This window comes from Myxocyprinus asiaticus, chromosome 32 (genome assembly GCF_019703515.2).
Source record: "Myxocyprinus asiaticus isolate MX2 ecotype Aquarium Trade chromosome 32, UBuf_Myxa_2, whole genome shotgun sequence".
In the NCBI taxonomy this organism is placed as follows: Eukaryota; Metazoa; Chordata; class Actinopteri; order Cypriniformes; family Catostomidae; genus Myxocyprinus; species Myxocyprinus asiaticus.
Window position 1 is genome coordinate 4,237,572 of NC_059375.1, and position 21,035 is coordinate 4,258,606.

General features: G+C 39.7%; 1 protein-coding gene across 2 annotated transcripts; it reads right to left on the reverse strand.

The window, feature by feature from the left end:
* Nucleotides 1–2,803: 2,803 nt before the first annotated feature.
* LOC127423010 (neurogenic differentiation factor 2-like) lies at nt 2,804–7,764 on the reverse strand. Of its 2 annotated transcripts, none has more exons than XM_051666981.1 (2): nt 7,625–7,716; nt 2,804–5,942 (listed from the first exon to the last, which is right to left on the reverse strand). In XM_051666981.1, exons 1-2 carry the CDS (start codon nt 7,675–7,677, stop codon nt 4,847–4,849), a joined length of 1,149 nt encoding a protein of 382 aa, XP_051522941.1. In that variant the 5' UTR covers nt 7,678–7,716; the 3' UTR covers nt 2,804–4,846. The 2 variants fall into 2 exon arrangements, with proteins under 2 accessions (XP_051522941.1, XP_051522940.1); XM_051666980.1 differs by having other exon boundaries at nt 2,806–5,942; nt 7,450–7,764.
* Nucleotides 7,765–21,035: the final 13,271 nt, after the last annotated feature.

Sequence of the window (21,035 nt, forward strand, 5' to 3'; positions counted from 1 at the left end):
TGTTCATTCAAAATTCATTTTTTGTGAAAGCACACTCCTATAGCATACTCAAAATTCTTAAAATCTCATTATTTTCTCCTCTGCGCTCATTCTCTCTGCAGTGCCACCCTGCCACAGTGAACAGATGCTGTGGAATTTTGATAGGCTATGCCAGTCTGTGCCAACCTCAACGACTGGCACTGCTGGGGTGTGGCTGGCATGCAGAAATTGGTACAGTGGTACAGAGTCGTCGCATGAGTGAATATGGTTAAAAAGAAACTTAATTTAAATGTAGGCTCTGAATGTTCAGCTGATCTTCAGAAATAAATGTGAAATGTTTCTTTGATTTGTCACGGGGTGAATTATGCTTCGTGTTATTAAGTCTCAATAAAAGGCATATTTCAACAGTTAAAACTTGAAAGATTTGCGATTTTATATATATTATTGAGACGCAATTAATGAAAAAAAGTAATTATATATAGATGTTAGTTAGCTGCAGTGGTAACATCCTTCATTTATCTAGCTACATTTAGTAAATAGCCAAAAACTTAGCCTACTTCTCACATAAAGCCTAATGCTTTTCTGACATATTTAGGTTTTTGCCGTCAATGTGTATAGTTTGGTATAAAAGAAATATACATTAATTTTTTAATTTTATTTATTTTTTTGTCACTATATGTCAGTTGTTATTATGTCTTTCCGCTTGCTGGTGCTTATTTCGTTTTGTTTTTGAGTTGTTGTTTTTTTGTATTATTATTTATTTATTTATTTATTTTCTAATAAGTGCCTATTATAAAGTTTACCGCCGAATCTTATCTAGTTACAATACTTAATTATTGCTCTATTATAAAATAAATGAATGTAGGCCTACTGCAAGTCTGTTTCAACTGTTAAGAAAACCAGTAGCTATTATTTGTTCAGGTCTTCAATTTGGATTTCTGATTTTTCCCCTCACTAAAATAATAAATATAATAATAATAATAATAATAATAATAATAATAATATAATAAAAGCCTATAAAAATACATTTATTTTCCCTGACACATTTGCGATTATTTATTTCATTTGATTCTTAAGATCGTGGTTGAAACGACGGATTAAGCAACACTTTTTGGCTGCAAAAAATATTGCCGCACGAGAATGTAGCTGTTATAGTTTAACGCGGTGCAATCCCGGCGGTTAGGCCTCTGTGTCCCGGTTGCTAGCACAGCTGAACCCTTCTTCCGAGTAAAATATGAAGTATAATGAACAGATGCTGCTGAATTAGGAAAGAAACACCGTCTCCACCCAGCAGTGCAGCTTTGGCCAGGCTTGGCACGCGGCGCAGCTGGCATCGAGGTGGTGGGCTGCCCCACTGGCCGCGCGCACTGACGCTAAGACATTTAGCGACTTGGCAAGCGCTTGTCTCCTGAGCCCCTGGGTACCATGCCAACCCGCGGCCTCTGGACGCCGCTTAAGATCACCTGGGCTGTGGTCGAGTTAAAGGAGGAAGAGCCTCTTGTCTCCTGGTTGGCTTTTACCCACTGGGCAAGAAGCATTTAATATTGAATGACACCATTAGAAGTTGATGGAGATCGATATGACGGTCGGAATCACGGGAGAAATCGAGGATTTCTAAGCGCTTTTGAACAGGCCAGTCTCTTGGATGAACCGCAGGCCATTGGATGAAGCTTTCGGCATCTGATTTAGATATTAGGACTGCGGTGATCGACACTTTTGTATTTTTAAACACGCTTAAAAATAAAGGATAAAAAAAAAAAAAAAAAATGTACAACTTTAGGCCGGAGGAGAGCCTTTTAAAGACCTATAGCTCTTCATAAAAGCATGTCAGTAGCCTCAAAATATTCGCTGATCAGAGGAACCTCTGAAACATTAAGAACTTTCCAAATCTCAGATGAACCCTATAGTCGATTCAAGAACCCTATATATTAACCTGTTTAAATCAAGAACATTATACTGAAAACTGATGTTTCTCTGCCGAACCTAAAGGCTGCAAAGAACCACTGAAGAACCTTTGTTTTTAAAAGAGCTTATGAGGCGTCTGGTGAATTCTCTCTAATATCTGAAAATGATGTGCAAGTCATCAGTAATGTTAGTAATAAATTACTGTTGATTGATAGCAACAGGTATAAATAAAACGTAATTTACTGTAAAAGTAATACACCTATATTAAACAGCAGCCTGCAGTACTGGCTTACTATACCGAAATGCATTTGAATACAAAGCAGTAACCTACCATTTTTAGGCTATATTTAAAAATTAGTTTGCAATGTATCTAATTTATTTAAGGTGATTTAGACATCTTAAACATTTCTTTTCAAGCCAGTTAATTTAGATGTTACCACATGAAACACATTTTTAGGTTTTACCATTTTTGAATTAGACCTGTATGAGGACTGACTTATTTTAACGGATTATTTTCAATAATAATGCTACAATAGCATTAACTCTTTAACATGTGAACAAAGTATACATGGTAGGCTAATAATAATAACATGCTGATGAACATTTGAATTCTGTTGCTTAAAACTGACATTTGTGCAAAATACACTTGGCACATAATTGAACTCTAGGCTTGCTTTTGGCTTACAAAAAAAAAAAAAAAAAAAAAAAAAAAGCCTTTGCTTAGAATGTAAATGTATTTTCGATCGATCACGGCACGTAAAAGCGGGTCCTAGGCCGTTCATGCCTTTTGACAAAGTAAGGAAATTAAAGGAATTGAAAAGATTGTTAACTCTAACGAAATTAATGCGAATTAATATAGATGACAAAAATGGCAATTCTAATTTTACTCATTAGTTTATTTCTATCTTGTGCTCCACCTTGCTCAGAAATAAAGATACATTTATAGTCGGAACGGATGACATTTATGTAGGCAATGAAACAATACCACTACTACTAATAATAATAATGGAACAGGGCATAAGAGTGCTATAATCAATGGTTATTTCAGGGATTAAAATGAAATACAAATCAACAGATTCAAGAATTCACTGAATTTTGTTTATTTGGTCGTACTGCCTGGGTCTGATCGCCCATTATGACTGATGTCCCACGGTAGCTTGTCCGTCCGCCTCTAATCTCATCGTGGACGACCCGTTGAAACATATGGGTCCCGGGGCAAAGCTCCAAAATCGGTCACGATGGCAGAAGTCCACAGTAGCAACCTCACAGATTCACCATGATGTTCAACTGAGAATTTATTTAGACCTTATACGCCTGTGCTTGGTCAATCATGTTCAACAAGTTTGCCTTTTTCCCTCCAATATCAGAAAGATATTTATTTTTAATATCCATTCTTCACTGATTTTTTAATCCTCTGCACTCTGACATGCTGTTCAGAGACGGGAATTATTTACATCTATCAAGAGTAAAGTCTTTGCGGAATGTTAATCTTATATTCAATGCAATTCACTGATTTGAAAAGTAAAAAAAACATTCCATAATTGTAAATTATTATTAATATTATTATTATAAGTTTTATGATCATTTATGTGTTGTTTGTTGTTGTTGTTATAATATTATTAGTAGTAGTAGTTCTGGCAATTGTTTTGTTATTTCACGTCATCAACATTTGAAATATTTTGCAGGACAGAAAAGGCCCATAGGTGGATCGTCCTTATTTTTCTGAAAAACGATCTGCTACCTACAAATGATGCATTTTCACTTTCAGCTTTAACACACACAAAACATGAATACTGAAGTCTAATGATAGAATACGACCAATTGTAAGTTAGCTCATACTCCTGGAAATCAACTTGATATACTTGTTTATTCATTCATTCGTTTATTTATTTATCTTATATTATTTCTTACCTTAACTTTTCCTTACATCAACTTCGAAAGGAATCGAAATGATGAGCGTTTATGCGTAAAACGTTGATGTAGGACGCTATATGTAGGCCCTACAGCAATTCAAGATTGTCAAATTAGTTTTCATTTAGGATAATTCAATCTCCCAGATATCTAAATTCAGATTATTATTTGATATTTGCTCAACATAGATAAATAGTGGCGTGTTTGATCTCAATTATTCTTCAAACATTTGCATTTCATCGCCTCCCGTCAGCAGGAACAGACCGATATTTGTTTGCTGGTGTTTACCGGATTGGACCACAAATCAGATTTTGACCGTTTCGGATGCGAAATTACAGTTGCCAGTGACATTAGAAATGTTTGATATTGACCTTTGTTATTCAGTAGGGGGAAAAAATGGCAAGAAACGTGCAATGACCCAAGATTCACTGTTTTGAATATATTCAGTTTAAATGTAGAAAACATTTAGCCTATAAAATGAACTAGATAGATAGATAGATTTTTTTAATAAATAAACATTTTCTTATTCATGTCTTGTTATTGGTTTAAAATGTACTAATAAGCTATTTTACAGCTGTTGTTTTGTCATGTTTTGGGGGTTTTCTTGAGTTGGCTGAACAATTCCCGTCTCACCAATTCCCAATAGGAAATCATAAATCAGATGGTTCTGGAACAATAGGCTTCTTTATTGATTTGATCAGGAAACAGTCTTCATTAAGCAATTTGGTTCATTTTTTCTTGTGTTACATAAGTGTCTCATTATGGGTCAAACATTTGATTCAGAAATAGCACTCCCACTTGATATAATGTTTTGATGAAGCAGTTTGATTCTTGTTCCGACAACTTGTTAATATACTCATTTTCCATGAAGGTCCATAATTGAACAAACTGATTGTTCCATTAAGTAAAAGAAATCTCCATGAGTCCACAAACACCCGGATTCCGAAGAAAGTCAAATCAGTTACGACTGATAAGGTTTTCATTAATGTGCTGAATGCGGACATGTCTTTCCCCCTTTTTCCCTGTTCTGTCTTTTCCAACATGGGATCACCTAATTGTGGAAAAAGGCGTTCAGTTCCTCATACGCAGGCGCCCGATCGTGGTGCCCGTGTACCTCAGGAAACGGTGGAACGTTCTCCGAGTGCGTGCTGCCGCTGCGCGCTCCCGACGGGCCATAGGCAAGGCCATGACCAGTGGAGGGACGTGGGCCGTGCAGACTGGTGTAATGCATAGAATAATGATAACCTCTTTCCGTGTCTGGTGAAACGGGTTCCTGTTGCCGCAAAGAAAAGTTGCCATTTATACACACCGGAGGGCTGTGGTGGCCCTCATAATCTGGACTGTTGTATTCTGGGGACGCGCCCCCGGCGTACACAGTCTCGTAGGCCGAACAGAAAGAGTGATTTCGGAGGTTATGTGTATTGGATCCGGATTGACATTGTGCGCTTGCCAGACGGGGGCACTGATATGGATACGCGTGCATGGGGAACGAGGGGTTGGGCACGTGAAAGCGCGCTCCCTCTTGACATTGCTCCGTTAGAAAGTTCCGTGAGTTAAGTTGGAGGCAGCCAGCCACCAGATTGGTGGTGGGTTGGGAAAGGCCTTTGCACAGTGTCTGTACATAAGAAACCACGTCCGGTCTCTTCCCGTTCCGCAGGATTTCCGACAGCGCCCAAATGTAGTTTTTCGCCAGCCTTAGTGTTTCAATTTTGGAGAGTTTTTGAGTTTTTGAATAGCACGGCACGACTTTGCGTAGATTGTCCAGTGCTGAATTCAGATCGTGCATGCGCGTGCGCTCTCTGGCGTTCGCCTTTTGACGCCGTACTTTCGAGCGCTCTATCCTAGCCGGTGTCATCTTGCGTTTTTTTGGCCCGCGTTTCTTAGGCCTGTCTCCCTCATCCCCACAGTCATCTTCATCAACATCCTCATCGTCATCCTCCTCCCCTGCGATCTCCGACTGAGCCCGGCTGCTCCCGCCTTTCACGTCGTCCTCATCCAAGTCCTCGTCGCCTAGGCGACAGTGCTCCTGCTCTTCGTCCTTGGTTTTGGAGTCCTCACTCCCGCTGTCATCCACCCAGCCCGCGAACTTCTGCATGTCTGGAAGCAGTGAAGGTTCGTTGAATAATCTCGTCAACATGGCGGCGGCACTGAAACCCAGACAAATAGTAAACAAATTGATGAAATAGTAATAAAGCCGTGCAGTCAGAATTGTGAACTGAACATATGTGGTTTGAAATATGAATAACCACCAAACTACCACTGCAATGTGAAACTGAATGCGTTCTGTCAGCGTGTAGAGCAAAACACAGGTTGTTTTCGAGTATAGTTTCACATAGATGGAGAAACACTGACATCGTAAAATATATAGCCTACTTCATATACTATATATATATATATATAGGCTATATAGATTTCATCAAAAACATAGTGCTACATCTGTGACAGAAATCTTCTAAAATTGTGTTGGCATGATTTGAATTCGGGGAAACCGACAGACGGTCTCACTCCCCAATTCCCCATCTCCATCTCCGTAGTTCTGTTTGGCCCCTTGCATGCGGGCCCCGTCTCTGGGTCTCAGGGGGCGTTTTGAGCGGCGGGATCTTTTCTCTCTTCAATCTGGCGGCATTCCAGCACATCAAAAATACACTGAACTGAACCAAACGCTCCTTTCAAAAGACTAGTGTACCTCTATAAAACCGCGAAATACATTCAACTAAAACGAAAGAAAAACTGTATATCATTACAGTAAGTCTAATATTGATGCATGAAAAGAATGGTCAATTACTCCTCTCCTCTCCTCTTCTGATGAAGGCGGGGTCCCTAAAACGTTGCCCATGTCTTACAATACAGGTTCTTACAATAACGTCAATCTCTGTCCCCTCTATTCCATTGCCATCTTGGATAAATCCAGTTATTCGTCACCAGCTTTTTGAGATATTTGCCTAATTTGAACGAACTCATGCACATGACACCTTGATGCAAAAGAAAAACATTTAAATGCCAATTTTAGGGGTTAAAAGAAGACAATAAAGTTGAAAGTTCAAGTGGCTTTGTTATGAAACGCTTTCTGATAAATGTAAGATGCGCAATATTTGATTTCAACATTTTGTATTGCCGGGCTAGAACAATATTATGCAGGCTTTTGTAATGTGAAATTATTGGTAGCTAATAATGCCAACTGATTACTGAAATACTGCCGTTAAAATGACTTCACTGAAAAGAAAGATCATCATTTACTCTTGAAAAACTGCTCAAATTAAATCGTTTCACACCGCCCGTTCCGCTTTAACAGTTTCTTTCTCTGTCATGCACAACAATGTGCCTCGTAAAGAACGCAATTTACCAATCATTCTCACGTCAAATCAATTTTTCCGTAAAATAATAAGCTGAATTAGTGTAAACTGAGCAGCCGTTATTGATTTGACATTTGCTTCTGAGCGAAACGAATCGCTTTTGTGGCTTACATGATGTTACATCGATTGCTTTGGTTCAAATGTAAGCTGCGATAATATCCATATTAAAGATATGAGCACAGGAAAACAGATTGTTAAAATCTAAGTAAGCTAGGTGTTATGCACACTGTTGAGAAATGTTTACTTTAAATAATGATGAGAAATTGTCACGATTATATATTCTGTCGTGTTGGAAACTCACCTCGTTTGTGGTGCTCTTCGTCTAATTGCGAGTGCGTCTACATCATCTTGCCCTTCTAGCTCCTTACAAACGCTCAGGCTGGTGGAGAGGCGCGGTTGACTGTGTGATCCGGTACGTGTTATCCCTTCCGCGGGCTGCAGGGAGGCGGTGTGGCATCGCTAGCAGGCAGGGTTACATACCTGCTCTGATGCCAGGCCATATGGTGGGCACGTCACTGGCAGGAGCCATCACATGAGAGCGGGTGATTGACACGCGCCCGCATTCGTAGAGATTGCCTTCCCGAGGGAAGAGGAGCCCGCCATCTGTCGCTGCCTCTGCACACGCACCTCACTACAGTGTAACACGCTTGCATGTAAACTACACACAAGTGCACACAAATACTCCACACACGGGGTGAGGGAATGTGCTGAATGAACCAAAAACGAATAGGACTTTATTTTTTTTATTTATTTATTTTTTTAATACTACCGTTTTATTGGTGATTTAAACTATTAATGTACATTAGTGTGTGTGTGTGTGGGCGGGTTTGGGTGGTTTACGAGGACTTTTTTTTTAGGTTACAAACTGGTAATTACAAGGGTATTATGCTATAAATGTGGTTTATGAGGACATTTCTAGTGTCCCCATAATTCAAATCGTTAAAAAACATACAAAACGATGTTTTATTGAAAATGTAAAAATGTTTTCAGTGAGGGTTAGGTTTAAGGGTAGTGTTAGGGTTAGGGGATAGAATATATAGTTTGTACAGTATAAAAATCATTATGTCTATGGAGAGTCCTCATAATGATAGCTGCACCAACATGGCACACTGTTGGAGGTGCACTTATCTTCTCCAAAACAAGTAGGCTGTCTCGTTATTTCCCCACATGTTGTATTAAAATATAAATAATTAATGTAGGAGGAAAAATACTGGGGGGAAAATCCTCCAATAAAATGTTGTGTTGTCTAGGCTTTTGTGTTGTTCGATCACTATTAAGCATCGTGGATCACATCTCATTTGGTAAACATATTTCAGTTTGTGACTCTCCTGTAAAGTCCCTTACAAAACAATTAATTCACAAACCCAATCTAAAATGTCATTATTGTGGTCTGCCTTGTACAATTTCGACTTTAGATGTGTATTTTGGTTTCAAATGGCCTGAAAGAAATATGGTTCTATTAGGACACCTGGTGGCAATGTTCTTGAATTGCGTTCAAGATTAACGTTCATCCAGGGGCTGAGTTTAACGTCTCAACTTAACGCTTTTAAGATGATCTTTACTAAAGTCGCTGTTTTTTTACGATAAAGTAACGACTGTTTCCCAAACCAGTAGGTAACCAGTACTCGTTATAAAGCAGAACTTAAGTGCTTCTATACGGGAGCTGTCCGGTCCAAAGGTGCTGAAACTCTTGTCAGTATGTCCAGGAGTTTGACTTCTCAATATGAAAATAATGCGGAATGCCTACTGAAAATATTACTGAATTTATTTAAAGAAATAATGATGGCTTTGGTAAAGACGGGGTTTCAATTGTACTGATGCTCAACTTCATAGAGGTGAATGGAAGTGACTCAAGAAATGCATGTAATGTGAATGCATGCCATGTGAATCATAATTAGGGGCTCTCGCGTAGCCTAAAGTTTTGTTTCTTTGGATGGAATCTGAACAGATGCACACAGATCATAATTAAAATGACAGGCATCAGTATTGAACTAATCTTAGACCTGTCCAAATATTAACAGATTATCTGGTTAGAGTTCTAGACTCAGTGCATTTGTAGCCTTACTGCCATTATGCAACATGTAATTTGTGACTGCCACACTCTAACTCTAATCTACTTTGTTAATCATATTTTAATTCTTTATTTAGGCCTATTTATTTAAGTTTTAGACTGCAGGGTCACATTACTCACATATGTCTTCTTAAAAATCTGTTTAATAAGAACATATAATTATTCTATTGTTATTATAGTTATGCCAATCAAAGAAGGCCAATATAATGTTATGCTGTATTATGTGTCATGTAAATTTAGACCACAGTAGCCTATCATGTCGCATACAGAAACTGCCTGTTGATTTCAATGTGATTTTTTCAACAGTTTTTAATCCTCTGAAATAGTGTACAATGGCTTTTCAATGATCGAAATGTATTAATACAATTTATTAAATGTCCCATTGTCTCTGATAAACTGATGCAAGAAAGATACATTTAAGTTGCACTTAACCCTCCTGTGATATTAAAAAAATGGCACCTTCCTTTGGTATTCATGGTCATTTTTGACCGGAAGGTTTAGATGTGTAACCAATTTTTATGATGATAATGATATCATTTTATCTTCCCTGAAGTAAGAACAATAAATTTATGCATTTTCTTTGGGATGTTATGCTATTTTGATCTAATGTACATGTACATTTCTACATTTTACCATTAATTTGCATATATAATAACATTTTTGGAAAAAATAAAAATTTAGAACCTACAGTTCTATAAGTTGAAACATGAATAAAATATGAGAATGTGAGATAATTTGGAGGCAGATCTGGTGAACAAAATATAAATAACGTGACTTCAAAACCATGTCATGCCAGTAACAGCCAGTAGATGCTATAGCCACCTACTGTGAAGTCTGATGGCTTGTTGTAACCTAATTTTATATTTTGTCAGAAGATATGTATTTGAATATATATTTAGACATGATTAAACTATTATTTGTAAAAGTTTAGCATTTTAAAATTGAGTGTCAGTTTTTGCTGTTTATGTCATTATGCTTGTCATCAAACCTGACCATGGTGTTACAGAGAGAAGACACAGAATAAGCATTTCTACCAATAAATTATTTGAAACATAAAAATGTAATAACTCAAAGTAAATGCATAATAATGTCAAGAAAATGAACATCAAGAAACAGAAAAGAACTGCAAAATTCTGAAAATTCAATTAGAATATAAAATAAAAGAATCAGAGTAAACATTTTGCAATTTCAAACTTTCTATAGTAAAAATGTATTTTGCAAACGTGTGTGTGTGGGTGGGTTTGGGTGGTTTACAAGGACATTTTTTAGGTAACAAACTGGTAATTACAAGGGTATTATGCTATAAATGTGGTTTATGAGGACATTTCTGGTGTCCCCGTAATTCAAATAGCTTAACAGCTGGAAAGCAACAGATGACTTGTAATGCCAACAATGACCAAAAGATGGCTGTAGACCTCCACTTATTGATGCCCTGGTTCTGTGTGTGTTCTGCATTGTGAGTGTGTTATCATCTCACCCCTTAATTTCTGAGTGTGTATGTTTAGCATTGTGGCTGATTTATTGGTTTTATTTGACAAATGTAAAAAAAAAAGCGTTTTGTTAAAGTCTCACCAGTACATTGTTGTGTGTGTGTAAGTGTGTGTGTGTGTTTGTGTGAGTGGGTGTGTATGTTTTGTTTTAGAGTCTCACCCTGTAATTTCTGTCTGTTTTCTTCTGCAGTGTGGCAGTGATTGTTTTTGACAGATAAAAAAAAAAACGTATCTGTTTTTGGTTTTTCGCATTAATTTTCAATGGTCGGGCAATTTTGACCGTGAATACCAAAGGGGTCGCCATCTTTTTTACTAACACTTGTGTAAACGTGATCTCAGTGATTTCGACCGTGGCTTGATTGTTGGTGCCAGACGGGCTGTTTTGAGTATTTTTGTAACTTCTGATCTCTTAGGATTTTCACGCACAACAGTCTCTAGAGAAAAAAACATCCAGTGAGTGGCAGTTCTGCTGACGGAAACGCCTTGCTGACCAGAGAGGTCAACAGAGAATGGCCAGACTTGTTCAAGCTTACAGAAAGGATACGATAAATTGAGGTGGATGGGCTACAACAGTAGAAGACCATGTCGGGTTCCACTTCTGTCAGCCAAGAACAGAAAGCTGAGGCTGTAGTTGTCAGGTTTTGTGGAGGATATGGCAGGACTCAAATGTATGGCTTTTATTAATACAAAAAAATATAACAAAAACAAACAAAAACTGCCCCGAAGGTGAAAAACACAGTCCAGGGCGACAAACCAGATGACGGGCTGAGCTGAAGCAGGGCTGGAATAAGACAAACAGGACAGGAACCGACTAACAGACACCTAACCGGGAAACATCCAAAATGAACTTGCAAATAACACAATGGGGTTAAATAGGGAAGAAAACAAGGAGATAACGAGGAGGGCAAGTGAAAACAAACGAGAGGGTGGGGTTATCACAGAAGACAGATACGAATGCACAAAGGAATGAGAAAACACAAACCCAAGTGCATTCACACAGCACGAGACAAAACTCAAGTGCCTGGATTCAGCCACAGAGTAATAAATCAAACCAACCGAAGTGGCTGAATCAAGACACAACACATAAAACAGACATAGAACACGTACATGTCAGGGCTCTGCCACAAAGGGGAAAAACCCCAAAACTAAGGGCAGAACCCTGACAGCAGTGGGCACAGGCTCAGCAAAACCAGACAGTTGAAGACTGGAAAAACATAGCCTGGTCTGATGAATCTCGATTTCTGCTGAGGCACACATATGGTAGGGTCAGAATTTGGCATCGACAGCATAAATCCATGGACCCATCCTGTCTTGTGTCAACAGTCCAGGCTGGTGGCGGTGGTGTAATGGTGTGGGGAATGTTTCCCTGGCACACTTTGGGCCCATTAATACCAATCAATCATCTCTTGTATGCTACAGCCTATTTGAGAATTGTTGCTGGCCATGTGCATCCCTTCATGGCCACAATTTATTCATCTTGAAATGGCTACTTCCAGCATGATAATGCACCATGTCACAAAGCAAAAGTACTCTCAAACTGGTTTCATGAACATGACAATGAGTTCACTGTTCTTCAGTGGCCTTCCCAGTCACCAGATCTGAATCCAATAGAACACCTTTGGGATGTGGTAGAACAGGAGATTTGCAACATGAATGTGCAGATGACAAATCTGCAGAAATTGCATGATGCAATCATGTTAGCATGGACCAGAATCTCAAAGGAATTTTTCCAACATCTTGTGGAATCCATGCTATGAAGAATTGAAGCTGTTTGAGAGCAAAGGGAGGCCCCACCCAGTATTAGTATAGTGATCCTAATAAAGTGCTCAATGAGTTTACATTAATTTATATGTTAATAGATGAACTTCTGTGAATAAATGTTTTAATCAAATGCCAACAATTAACATAAACAGTTCTTTGAATGTACGTGGAGTTGATGTGTTGCAGTTGATGTCCATTTTAAGGATCCCAAGCATGTGTATGGATGAATTTGTCTTTCTTTGTGGCCACTCTTGGTTTCAGCCACTGTTGCCACATAGGCATTTAATTAACATGCTGCATCTGTAGGTCTTAATGAATTTTTATGGCCATCTTAGTTTAAACCTTAGGATGGGAGTCAAGATGTGCCAAAGGAATCTGGCGCCACGAAACCACCTGTGGACCAATGAGAGGTCCCTTCCAATGTAAAAGTGGATCTGGGGTCTTGCTTTCTGCCCCATAAGAGGTGTCTAAGTTGTCTAAGCAGCTTCTTCTGATAGCTGACTTTTCTTCACCATGATAGTTAGAGAGTGGCCCTTCCATAAACTGGGGCCCCTGGAATCTTGTCCGTTGTTCACTACACCCCTGTTGGAGATTAATATAAAATTTTAGAAAGTATGCACATCCACAACACAAAGTGGTGCTCAACTAAAATTATCAAAATGAGGAAAAGGCTACATTCAGATGTATTTTATATTCATGCTTCATAAACATTATTAAGAGAGCAAAATTAACTAATTAATTTTCTTTTCATTACATGTAAATACACTGCACTGTGCACTGCACTACACACACTGTATGTCTTATAAGTATGCATTATCAATTAAATAAAAAATACTTGTGAAAGTGGGTAGCTCAGCAAGTAAAGACGCTGACTACCACCCCTGGAGTCACGAGTTTTAGAGTTGTTTTGTTTTAGAGTCTCACCCTGTAATTTCTGTCTGTTTTCTTCTGCAGTGTGGCAGTGATTGTTTTTGACAGATAAAAAAAAAAACGTCTCTGTTTTTGGTTTTTCGCATTAATTTTCAATGGTCGGGCAATTTTGACCGCGAATACCAAAGGGGTCGCCATCTTTTTTATTAACACTTGTGTAAACATGTGATCTCAGTGATTTCGACCCTGGCTTGACTGTTGGTGCCAGACGGGCTGTTTTGAGTATTTTTGTAACTTCTGAGTATTTTTGAGTTCGAATCTAGGGCTTGCTGAGTGACTCCAGCCAAGTCTCCTAAGCAACCAAATTGGCCCGGTTGCTAGGGAGGGTAGAGTCACATGGGGTAACCTCCTCGTAGTCGCTATAATGTGGTTCTTGCTCTCGGTGGGGCACGTGGTGAGTTGTGCTTGGAGCTTGAAGCCTCCACACGCGCTATGTCTCCGCAGTAATGCGCTCAACAAGCCACGTGATAAGATGTGCGGCTTGACGGTCTCAGACACGGAGGCAACTGAGATTCATCCTCCACCACCCGGATTGAGGTGAGACACTACGCCACCACGAGGACTTAGAGCACATTGGGAACTGGGCATTCCAAATTGGGGAGAAAAGGGGAGAAAAAAATAAAGAAAAAAATCCTTGTGAAAGTTGCGCCATTATATTATTTTAAATAATCTTATAAATAGTTACATATGGAGCTAGAACAATAACTAAAGTACTTGAATCATTTTGTTAATTTGAATTCTAGCACATACAGTACACCAGTTTTCTGCTGGTTTGATCAGAAAATACAATAACACAATAACTCTCAAATCCGTTTATGATTGTTAACTGAAATATAAGGTGTTTTCCAAACTGCATTTTTGCACCCTTGAAGAGCACCGTGGGAAGGGGATGTCGCTCGAAGGTTCGTTCAAAATGAAAGTGAGAAAAATGTTTCACAAAGGGCTCCCTTCAGTGTGCCCACATCAAGAGCTCAGTCCTTGAAGTGAGTATGGCATAGGGATGATCACTTTCAATTGCATTTCACTTATATAACAAGATACAACAGCAGTAATGAATGTGGTTGATCTGTCAGCTTTCCAATAGTTTTTGCCTCAGAGGGCAAGCCCACAGATCACCCACCGTCCATTCTCTAACTGTCAAATGCTTCTAGCACAGAAAACTGGAAAACCCTTTCTAGATCAACTCAGCGCAGATCTGATTGGCTGGTTCAATGGAACTTCCGCGAGTAGATGCACAAAGGATGTTTTATCAGTCCGCCTGGAAACTGAGTTGTGTTCTCAAGGTTCCGCGTTGATAGAATGAGTGCTTTTGTGGACGAAATAATCACAGAATTTGCCCAAGTTTGCCAAGTTAGTGACATAAAATCTTTTAAAGATATTCAGAGTTTCGTTTGAAGCACGTAGCAGAAAGTAAAGCAGATATCCACAAGCAAAGTTGCATATTCTGCTTTGTTTACTTGAAATTCTCTATAATGAGGTTTTATGTCTCTCCACACATTTTCTGCTATTCTCCCATATGTTTTCTGTGCAACTGATCACTAAGAGGACAAAACCGACTGTGACTGGTTGCTTCACATGTCGGTTAGATGGCTTAGCCAATTGAAGCAGCTATAGACCCCAGACCTATGCTTAATTTCTAATAACACCAAAGAAAGTGAACAGCACCCCTTAGTGGCTGGTGTATAGAATCCAATTCTAAAATATATTTAAGATTTCCTGTTGAAGGAATATAATAAACAGACGAAATTGCAATTAAACACAAATACATTTAGGCTTACACTTTTCTTTCTTAAAGGGGGTGGGATTCTTTACCATTGTTACACAACATCTATCAAAATGTAAGATTTTTGTGACATTTTGTGATTTTTTTTAAAAGCTGGTATTGCCTGTAAATATTCAGATTTTAAAAGTACAGGTTAATCTCTCAGATTCAGACCTCAGAAATTTAGATCATAATCAAACTAGGCCAAATGTCAAGCTTATGTGGTCCACAGGGAAAAGCAGAGGTTATCAAAATCATCAGTAACACTTTACAATAAGGTTCCATATGTTAACATTAGTTGACAACATAAGTAAACATGAACTAACAATGAACAATGCTTTTACAGCATTAATTAATGTGACGAGGAGGAGGGCGTGGCCGGGCCGTGAGGACGCACAGCCGGTGCTGAATCAGGTGATCAGCGGGAGAGAGAGATAAAGGGGAGCCGGAGATGCCAGTTTGAGAGGGAGAGACGCACGCAGCCACGTTGCATGTGTGTCTGTGTCTGTGTTTGTTTTATGTTGTTTTAAGTTTGAGTTTTGACATTAAAATTATACTGTTCAGCCAGTTCCCATCTCCTCTTTGCTCGTCCTTATACTGTTACAATTCATCTTGGTTAATGTTAATTTCAACATATAGTAATACATTTTCAAAAAGAAAAGTTTTATATTATAACATTAGTTAATAATGCACTATGAAATAACATGAACCAACAATGAGCAATTGTATTTTTATCAACTAACATTAAAATGTAAAAAATACAATATATTGCTCATTGTTAGTTCATGACTAATGTTAACAAATGGAACCTTATTGCAAAGTGTTACAGAATAGTCTTACTTACTACGTAGCCCTTCTTTTCTTACTAAATGCTCTGATTCCCACTCCTTTGTGTTTCTTCACCAATTTGGCGAGAAGGGTATAGCTGCAGGCATTGCTCCAAAAAGGGGTAGGAGCTCCAAACTGCCATTAAAGATATAGGGAGCCCCTTACCTAACCCTTTCCCTAACCTTAACCATGAGTGGAAATGACGTCCCCTTTTGGAGTTGGCGCAACCTCCTTAGGGATTAACCCTGCCCCTTCTGGAGTAACCCTGCCCCCATTTGGAGGTCTCCAGCCTGCAGCTATGCCTACTTGAATTTGGCCAGATAATAGCCAGAGGCGTCGGACCGCGTGTAATGATGGACCTGAGTAACAGGGGCCCACACTGGAGGGGGGCCCACAGAAAGTCTTCATTGATATTCCATTATATTATAATTTGATATATATATATATATATATATATATATATATATATATATATATATATATATATATATATATATATATTAATAACATGCTATTGGTTGGAATAAAACTTCGCAAGACTCTGTTTTCCACCTGTAGAAATGGTTAGTTCCCCTATAATCTGCCTTGTCTCCTCGCCATGATGTCATTTGCTTAGTCTGTTAATGTATCTACAGAAATGAATCCAAAATCGGACATTCAAAAGAAAAAGGAGCGGACGAAGAGCGGGAGGTAGCAGACAATTTATGAGTTTTTTACAGAAGAAAAGTGAGGCATACATGTCAAAGTAGATACTTAGGTGAATATTTGTTTGATATTCATGTAAACACAGTACAAAATTAACACCTGGCACATGCCAAATGCGAGAAAAAAATATTTTGTCGATAAAATAAAATAAAAATATTCACCAAGTGGTAGGTATCATTACATGCTTTTCATAAACAGTGAACAACAATCAGATGCTTGCTTAATAAAGTGACGTGCACAATTCAAATCAAACTGTCAACATCTGCCACTACTCATGCATCTACTGTATAAAAATATTTTACTTCATTGCAAAATTTACCATCAGATGATTATCTATGATGCCTATCTGTTATTTATTTTCCAGAACTCCATGAGATGCATGTGAAATTTTGCTCACATTAAGCCACCAAAAGAATATGTGAAGAACAAAATCACCTGTCATTGTGCTCAGATGCCATTGTCTATTTAAAGAGACAGTACCAATTTAGCATGTGTTCTGAGTATCAATGTAAATAATTGTAAATGGAACAATTTATGCATGTAAACAATAAACATGTAACAAATATATATGCAAAATAATAAATACAGTTTCAAGATATTATTGATGGAATATAATGAATTTGACTATTTTTCAAAAGCTAAAATGCAACCAAATGGAGTTAATTAACAGAGATTTGGGAGGAGCATGTTAATTTTAATCTGACAAATCACAGCCCACGAGCAGGAGTATACAAGCTGCTGTTTACCTGCTTCCTGTGACAACTCTCCTGACATGAGAGACTTTCTGGTATTCAGCCCCGCCCTTTTCCCCATGAACAGACCCAGGCAGACGGATCATCGGATGCAACTTCCCTGCAAAGCATTCGGCTCCACCAGAACAACTCTTCCATCCAAACAGTCTCGTTATTCAACAGAAGCTGCCAGAGCAACTCTTTGTTTTTAACAGGACTGACGGCTACCACATTAAGTGTTATATATATGTCTTTCTATGCTCCATTCGATGAAGCAGTTTATAGCGTGAAGTTGCTGCCGTAAACTGGCTGCTTAAATAAATGTGAAACAGCTCTCTACGACTGCTCATATGTTCTCTTATCTAAACTTTCCACCCGGAAAGCAGTGCCAGCTGCCTCCACGAACGGACGCCATTCCGGCTTCAATTTTATTTGAAAGCGAAAGAAACAAAGATTAACTATTCAATCCAACCACCATTTTAATCAGGTTCTGCTGCACTGGTGATGCCTGTCAGCCTCATTTGCACGGCACAGCTTGTTTAGGGGGCGTGTTTAATTCAGCGATTGTTCCTCATCTTCTAACATGAATATCACGATTGTTTCTCCCTCCAAAGTGCTCTTCGGAGTGTGATTTATTTCATTCTGAACACCGGGGCATCATGCAACACAGAACTCCCTTCAATCGACCGATAATCTAATGACAAATTCTTTTCAAACCAACGCAGACATTTTAACGCAAGTTTGCTGCCACACAGCACTCGCTCTGACCATTCCACAGCACACTGCAGTTCTACACGGCCTCTGTCCGAACAGACACGAGCCGAATTCGGCTCCACAAGAGGCGGATCATGCGCCGCGTTCCAACTCATTCATAATCATTCTGCAATGTGTCTCGCTTCCCCTCAGCATTATTGACATATATTGACGTATATTGTACAGCAGGAAGCAGTCATAGTCCTAAGGAGCGAATGACAACAACTGTATCCTTCAGTGATGATTGCAAGTCCATTTCTCCTGCATATCTGCATGCAGTACAGAGCCAAAGCTCTTATTTCTCAGATCATTTTATGCTGTTTTTCACATTGTTTATTAAGATGTACTGTATTTCCCAGTACATATCTCCTGCATTTCTGCATGCAGTGCAAGGCTGCAACTCAATGCATTCCTAGATAATTCACACCTATTGCTACGCGATGCATTTCCTATGCAAGAAGTATATTGTACTACAGGTGACAGTTATACTCCTAAAGAGCGAATGGCCTAAGTGAATCCTTCAATGATGATTGCAAGTCCATGCATATCTGTATGCAGTACAGAGCCAAAACTCTTATTTCTCAGATCATTTTATCCTATTTTTTCACATTGTTTATGAAGAGGTACTGTATTCACTAGCACATTTTTTCTAAAGTTTCACCTAAATATGATTATATTGTCTTTTCTACAGCAACGCCTGAAATTGTGCCTTCTGCAGGGTCTCACCAATATTACTTCCAGCTGGATTGTACGCAGGTTTACCTCTCACTTTCTCTATCTAGGTGTCTTTCCAAGACTTCACCATTACCTACCGAGGAGCCAAAGATAGCATCCATTTTAGTTAAGAAAGCACAACTGCGGTGCTTCTGTCTTTGGCTCAAAACATCTCTAAGCAGCACAAATGTGCTGTCCACGTGCCACAACTGCGGTGTCTTTTGGGTCATGCAACAATCCCCCACGACACCACAAAGCAGCACAAACATGCTGTATAGGTGCCGCAACTGTGGTGTCCTTTGACCATGCAAAAAACTCCCACCACACCACAAAGCAGCGCAAATGTGCTGTACAGGTGCCACAACTGTGGTGTCCTTCAGACCATGCAACAAACTCCCACCACACCGCAAAGCAGCGCAAATGTGCTGTACAGGTGCTGCAACTGTGGTGTCCTTCGGACCATGCAAAAAACTCCCACCACACCACAAAGCAGCACAAATGTGCTGTCCACGTGCCACAACTGTGGTGTCTTTTGGGTCATGCAACAATCCCCCACGACACCACAAAGCAGCACAAATGTGCTGTATAGGTGCCGCAACTGCGGTGTCCTTTGACCATGTGACAAACTCCCACCACACCGCAAAGCAGCGCAAATGTGCTGTACATGTGCTGCAACTGCGGTGTCCTTCGGACCATGCAAAAAACTCCCACCACAAAGCAGCGCAAATGTGCTGTACAGGTGCCGCAACTGCGGTGTCCTTTGGACCATGCGACAAACTCCCACCACACCGCAAAGCAGCGCAAATGTGCTGTACAGTGCCGCAACTGCGGTGTCCTTCGGACCATGCGACAAACTCCCACCGTAAAGCAGCGCAAATGTGCTGTACAGGTGCTGCAACTGCAGAACCTTTCAGCCCCTGCCACTAAATCTCCCACAACACCACAATCATGTTTCCTGTTTCCTCTTATGTTTCCTCTTAAGACTCGAGGGGCACAGCTCATAAATGTATACCCATCAAACCGCTATTCAGCAAGGTTCTTTACTCTGCGCCACCCACCATTCGAATGCAGTGTGGGCCCTCCCTTTCAAATGCTATGCAGGCTTTCCCATCGAATTGCAGTGTGGGCTCTCCCGTTCGAATGCAGTGTGAACCTCAGCGCATTGGTCGCAGGCTCTCCCGCTCAAATCGCAGTGTGGGCCCTCCCGTTCGACCGCAATGCAGGCTCTCCTGTTCGAATCACAGGGTGGGCTCTCCCATCTGAAACGCAGTATGAGCTCTCCTTTTCGAGTGTAGTGGTGGTGCAGTAATCTTAAGAGCCTTTTAGCTTTTCCCGTTAACCGTGACATTGGCGTTTCCTTTGCTCATGGTCTAAATGAGCCCGACACACAATAAGGTGTGCCTAAATGTGATAAACTATGTGTGTCCTATCTGATACTGCAGCCACAGTGCCCCACCAGATAATGTGCTGCAGCACCCACATACTCTCAATTATGCCACAGCATCACCCCTTTTCGCATTTTGATACTGCCGCAGCACCCTGCCATGACAAACGTAATAAAGTTGTATTCTTAACTAACCTTTCGCTTCCCTCAAAGCTGTATATAAATGTAATTTACATGTTTTTCATAACTAACCTTCTGCTTCCCTTACAGACGTATATAAATGTAATACATTTACGTATTCCTAACTATCCATTTGCTCCACTACAGGTAAGTACAAACTAACCTTTGTTTCCATTACAGGTGTTAATAAATCTAATGAAGTCTTTTGTGCCCTACTCGATACCACAGCAACAGTGCCCCACCCATACCAATTGTGTGTACACAGTTGTTAATATTTTCTCCACAGGTGCTTTCAATGTCTAAGTTCCATACTTTCATAGAAGTGCATCTACAGCAATGGAAACACAGCAGTGCTCCCACAGGAGCTCCTTCACTATGCCCCCAAATACTCAATCCACTGCCGCCGCAGTGCTTTAAACTCTGCTCCCACAGAAGGCCCACTTTACTCTACTGCTGCAGCAGCTTTTTTACCATGCTTCTGCCGAAGCCTTTTTTCTTCACTTCTCAGCAGCTGCAGCTAGCATTACAGGAGATAGCAGTCACCACCTCCTCTTCTCAAAGCACCATATTTCCCTATC

Bases quoted from the DNA above. Each gene is read 5' to 3' on its own strand.
- LOC127423010 (XM_051666981.1), bottom strand. From the start codon at position 7,677: ATGGCTCCTGCCAGTGACGTGCCCACCATATGGCCTGGCATCAGAGCA. The intron at 5,943-7,624 runs GTAACCCTGCCT...TCTGGGTTTCAG, and splicing joins CCTGGCATCAGAGCAGGTAT to TGCCGCCGCCATGTTGACGA.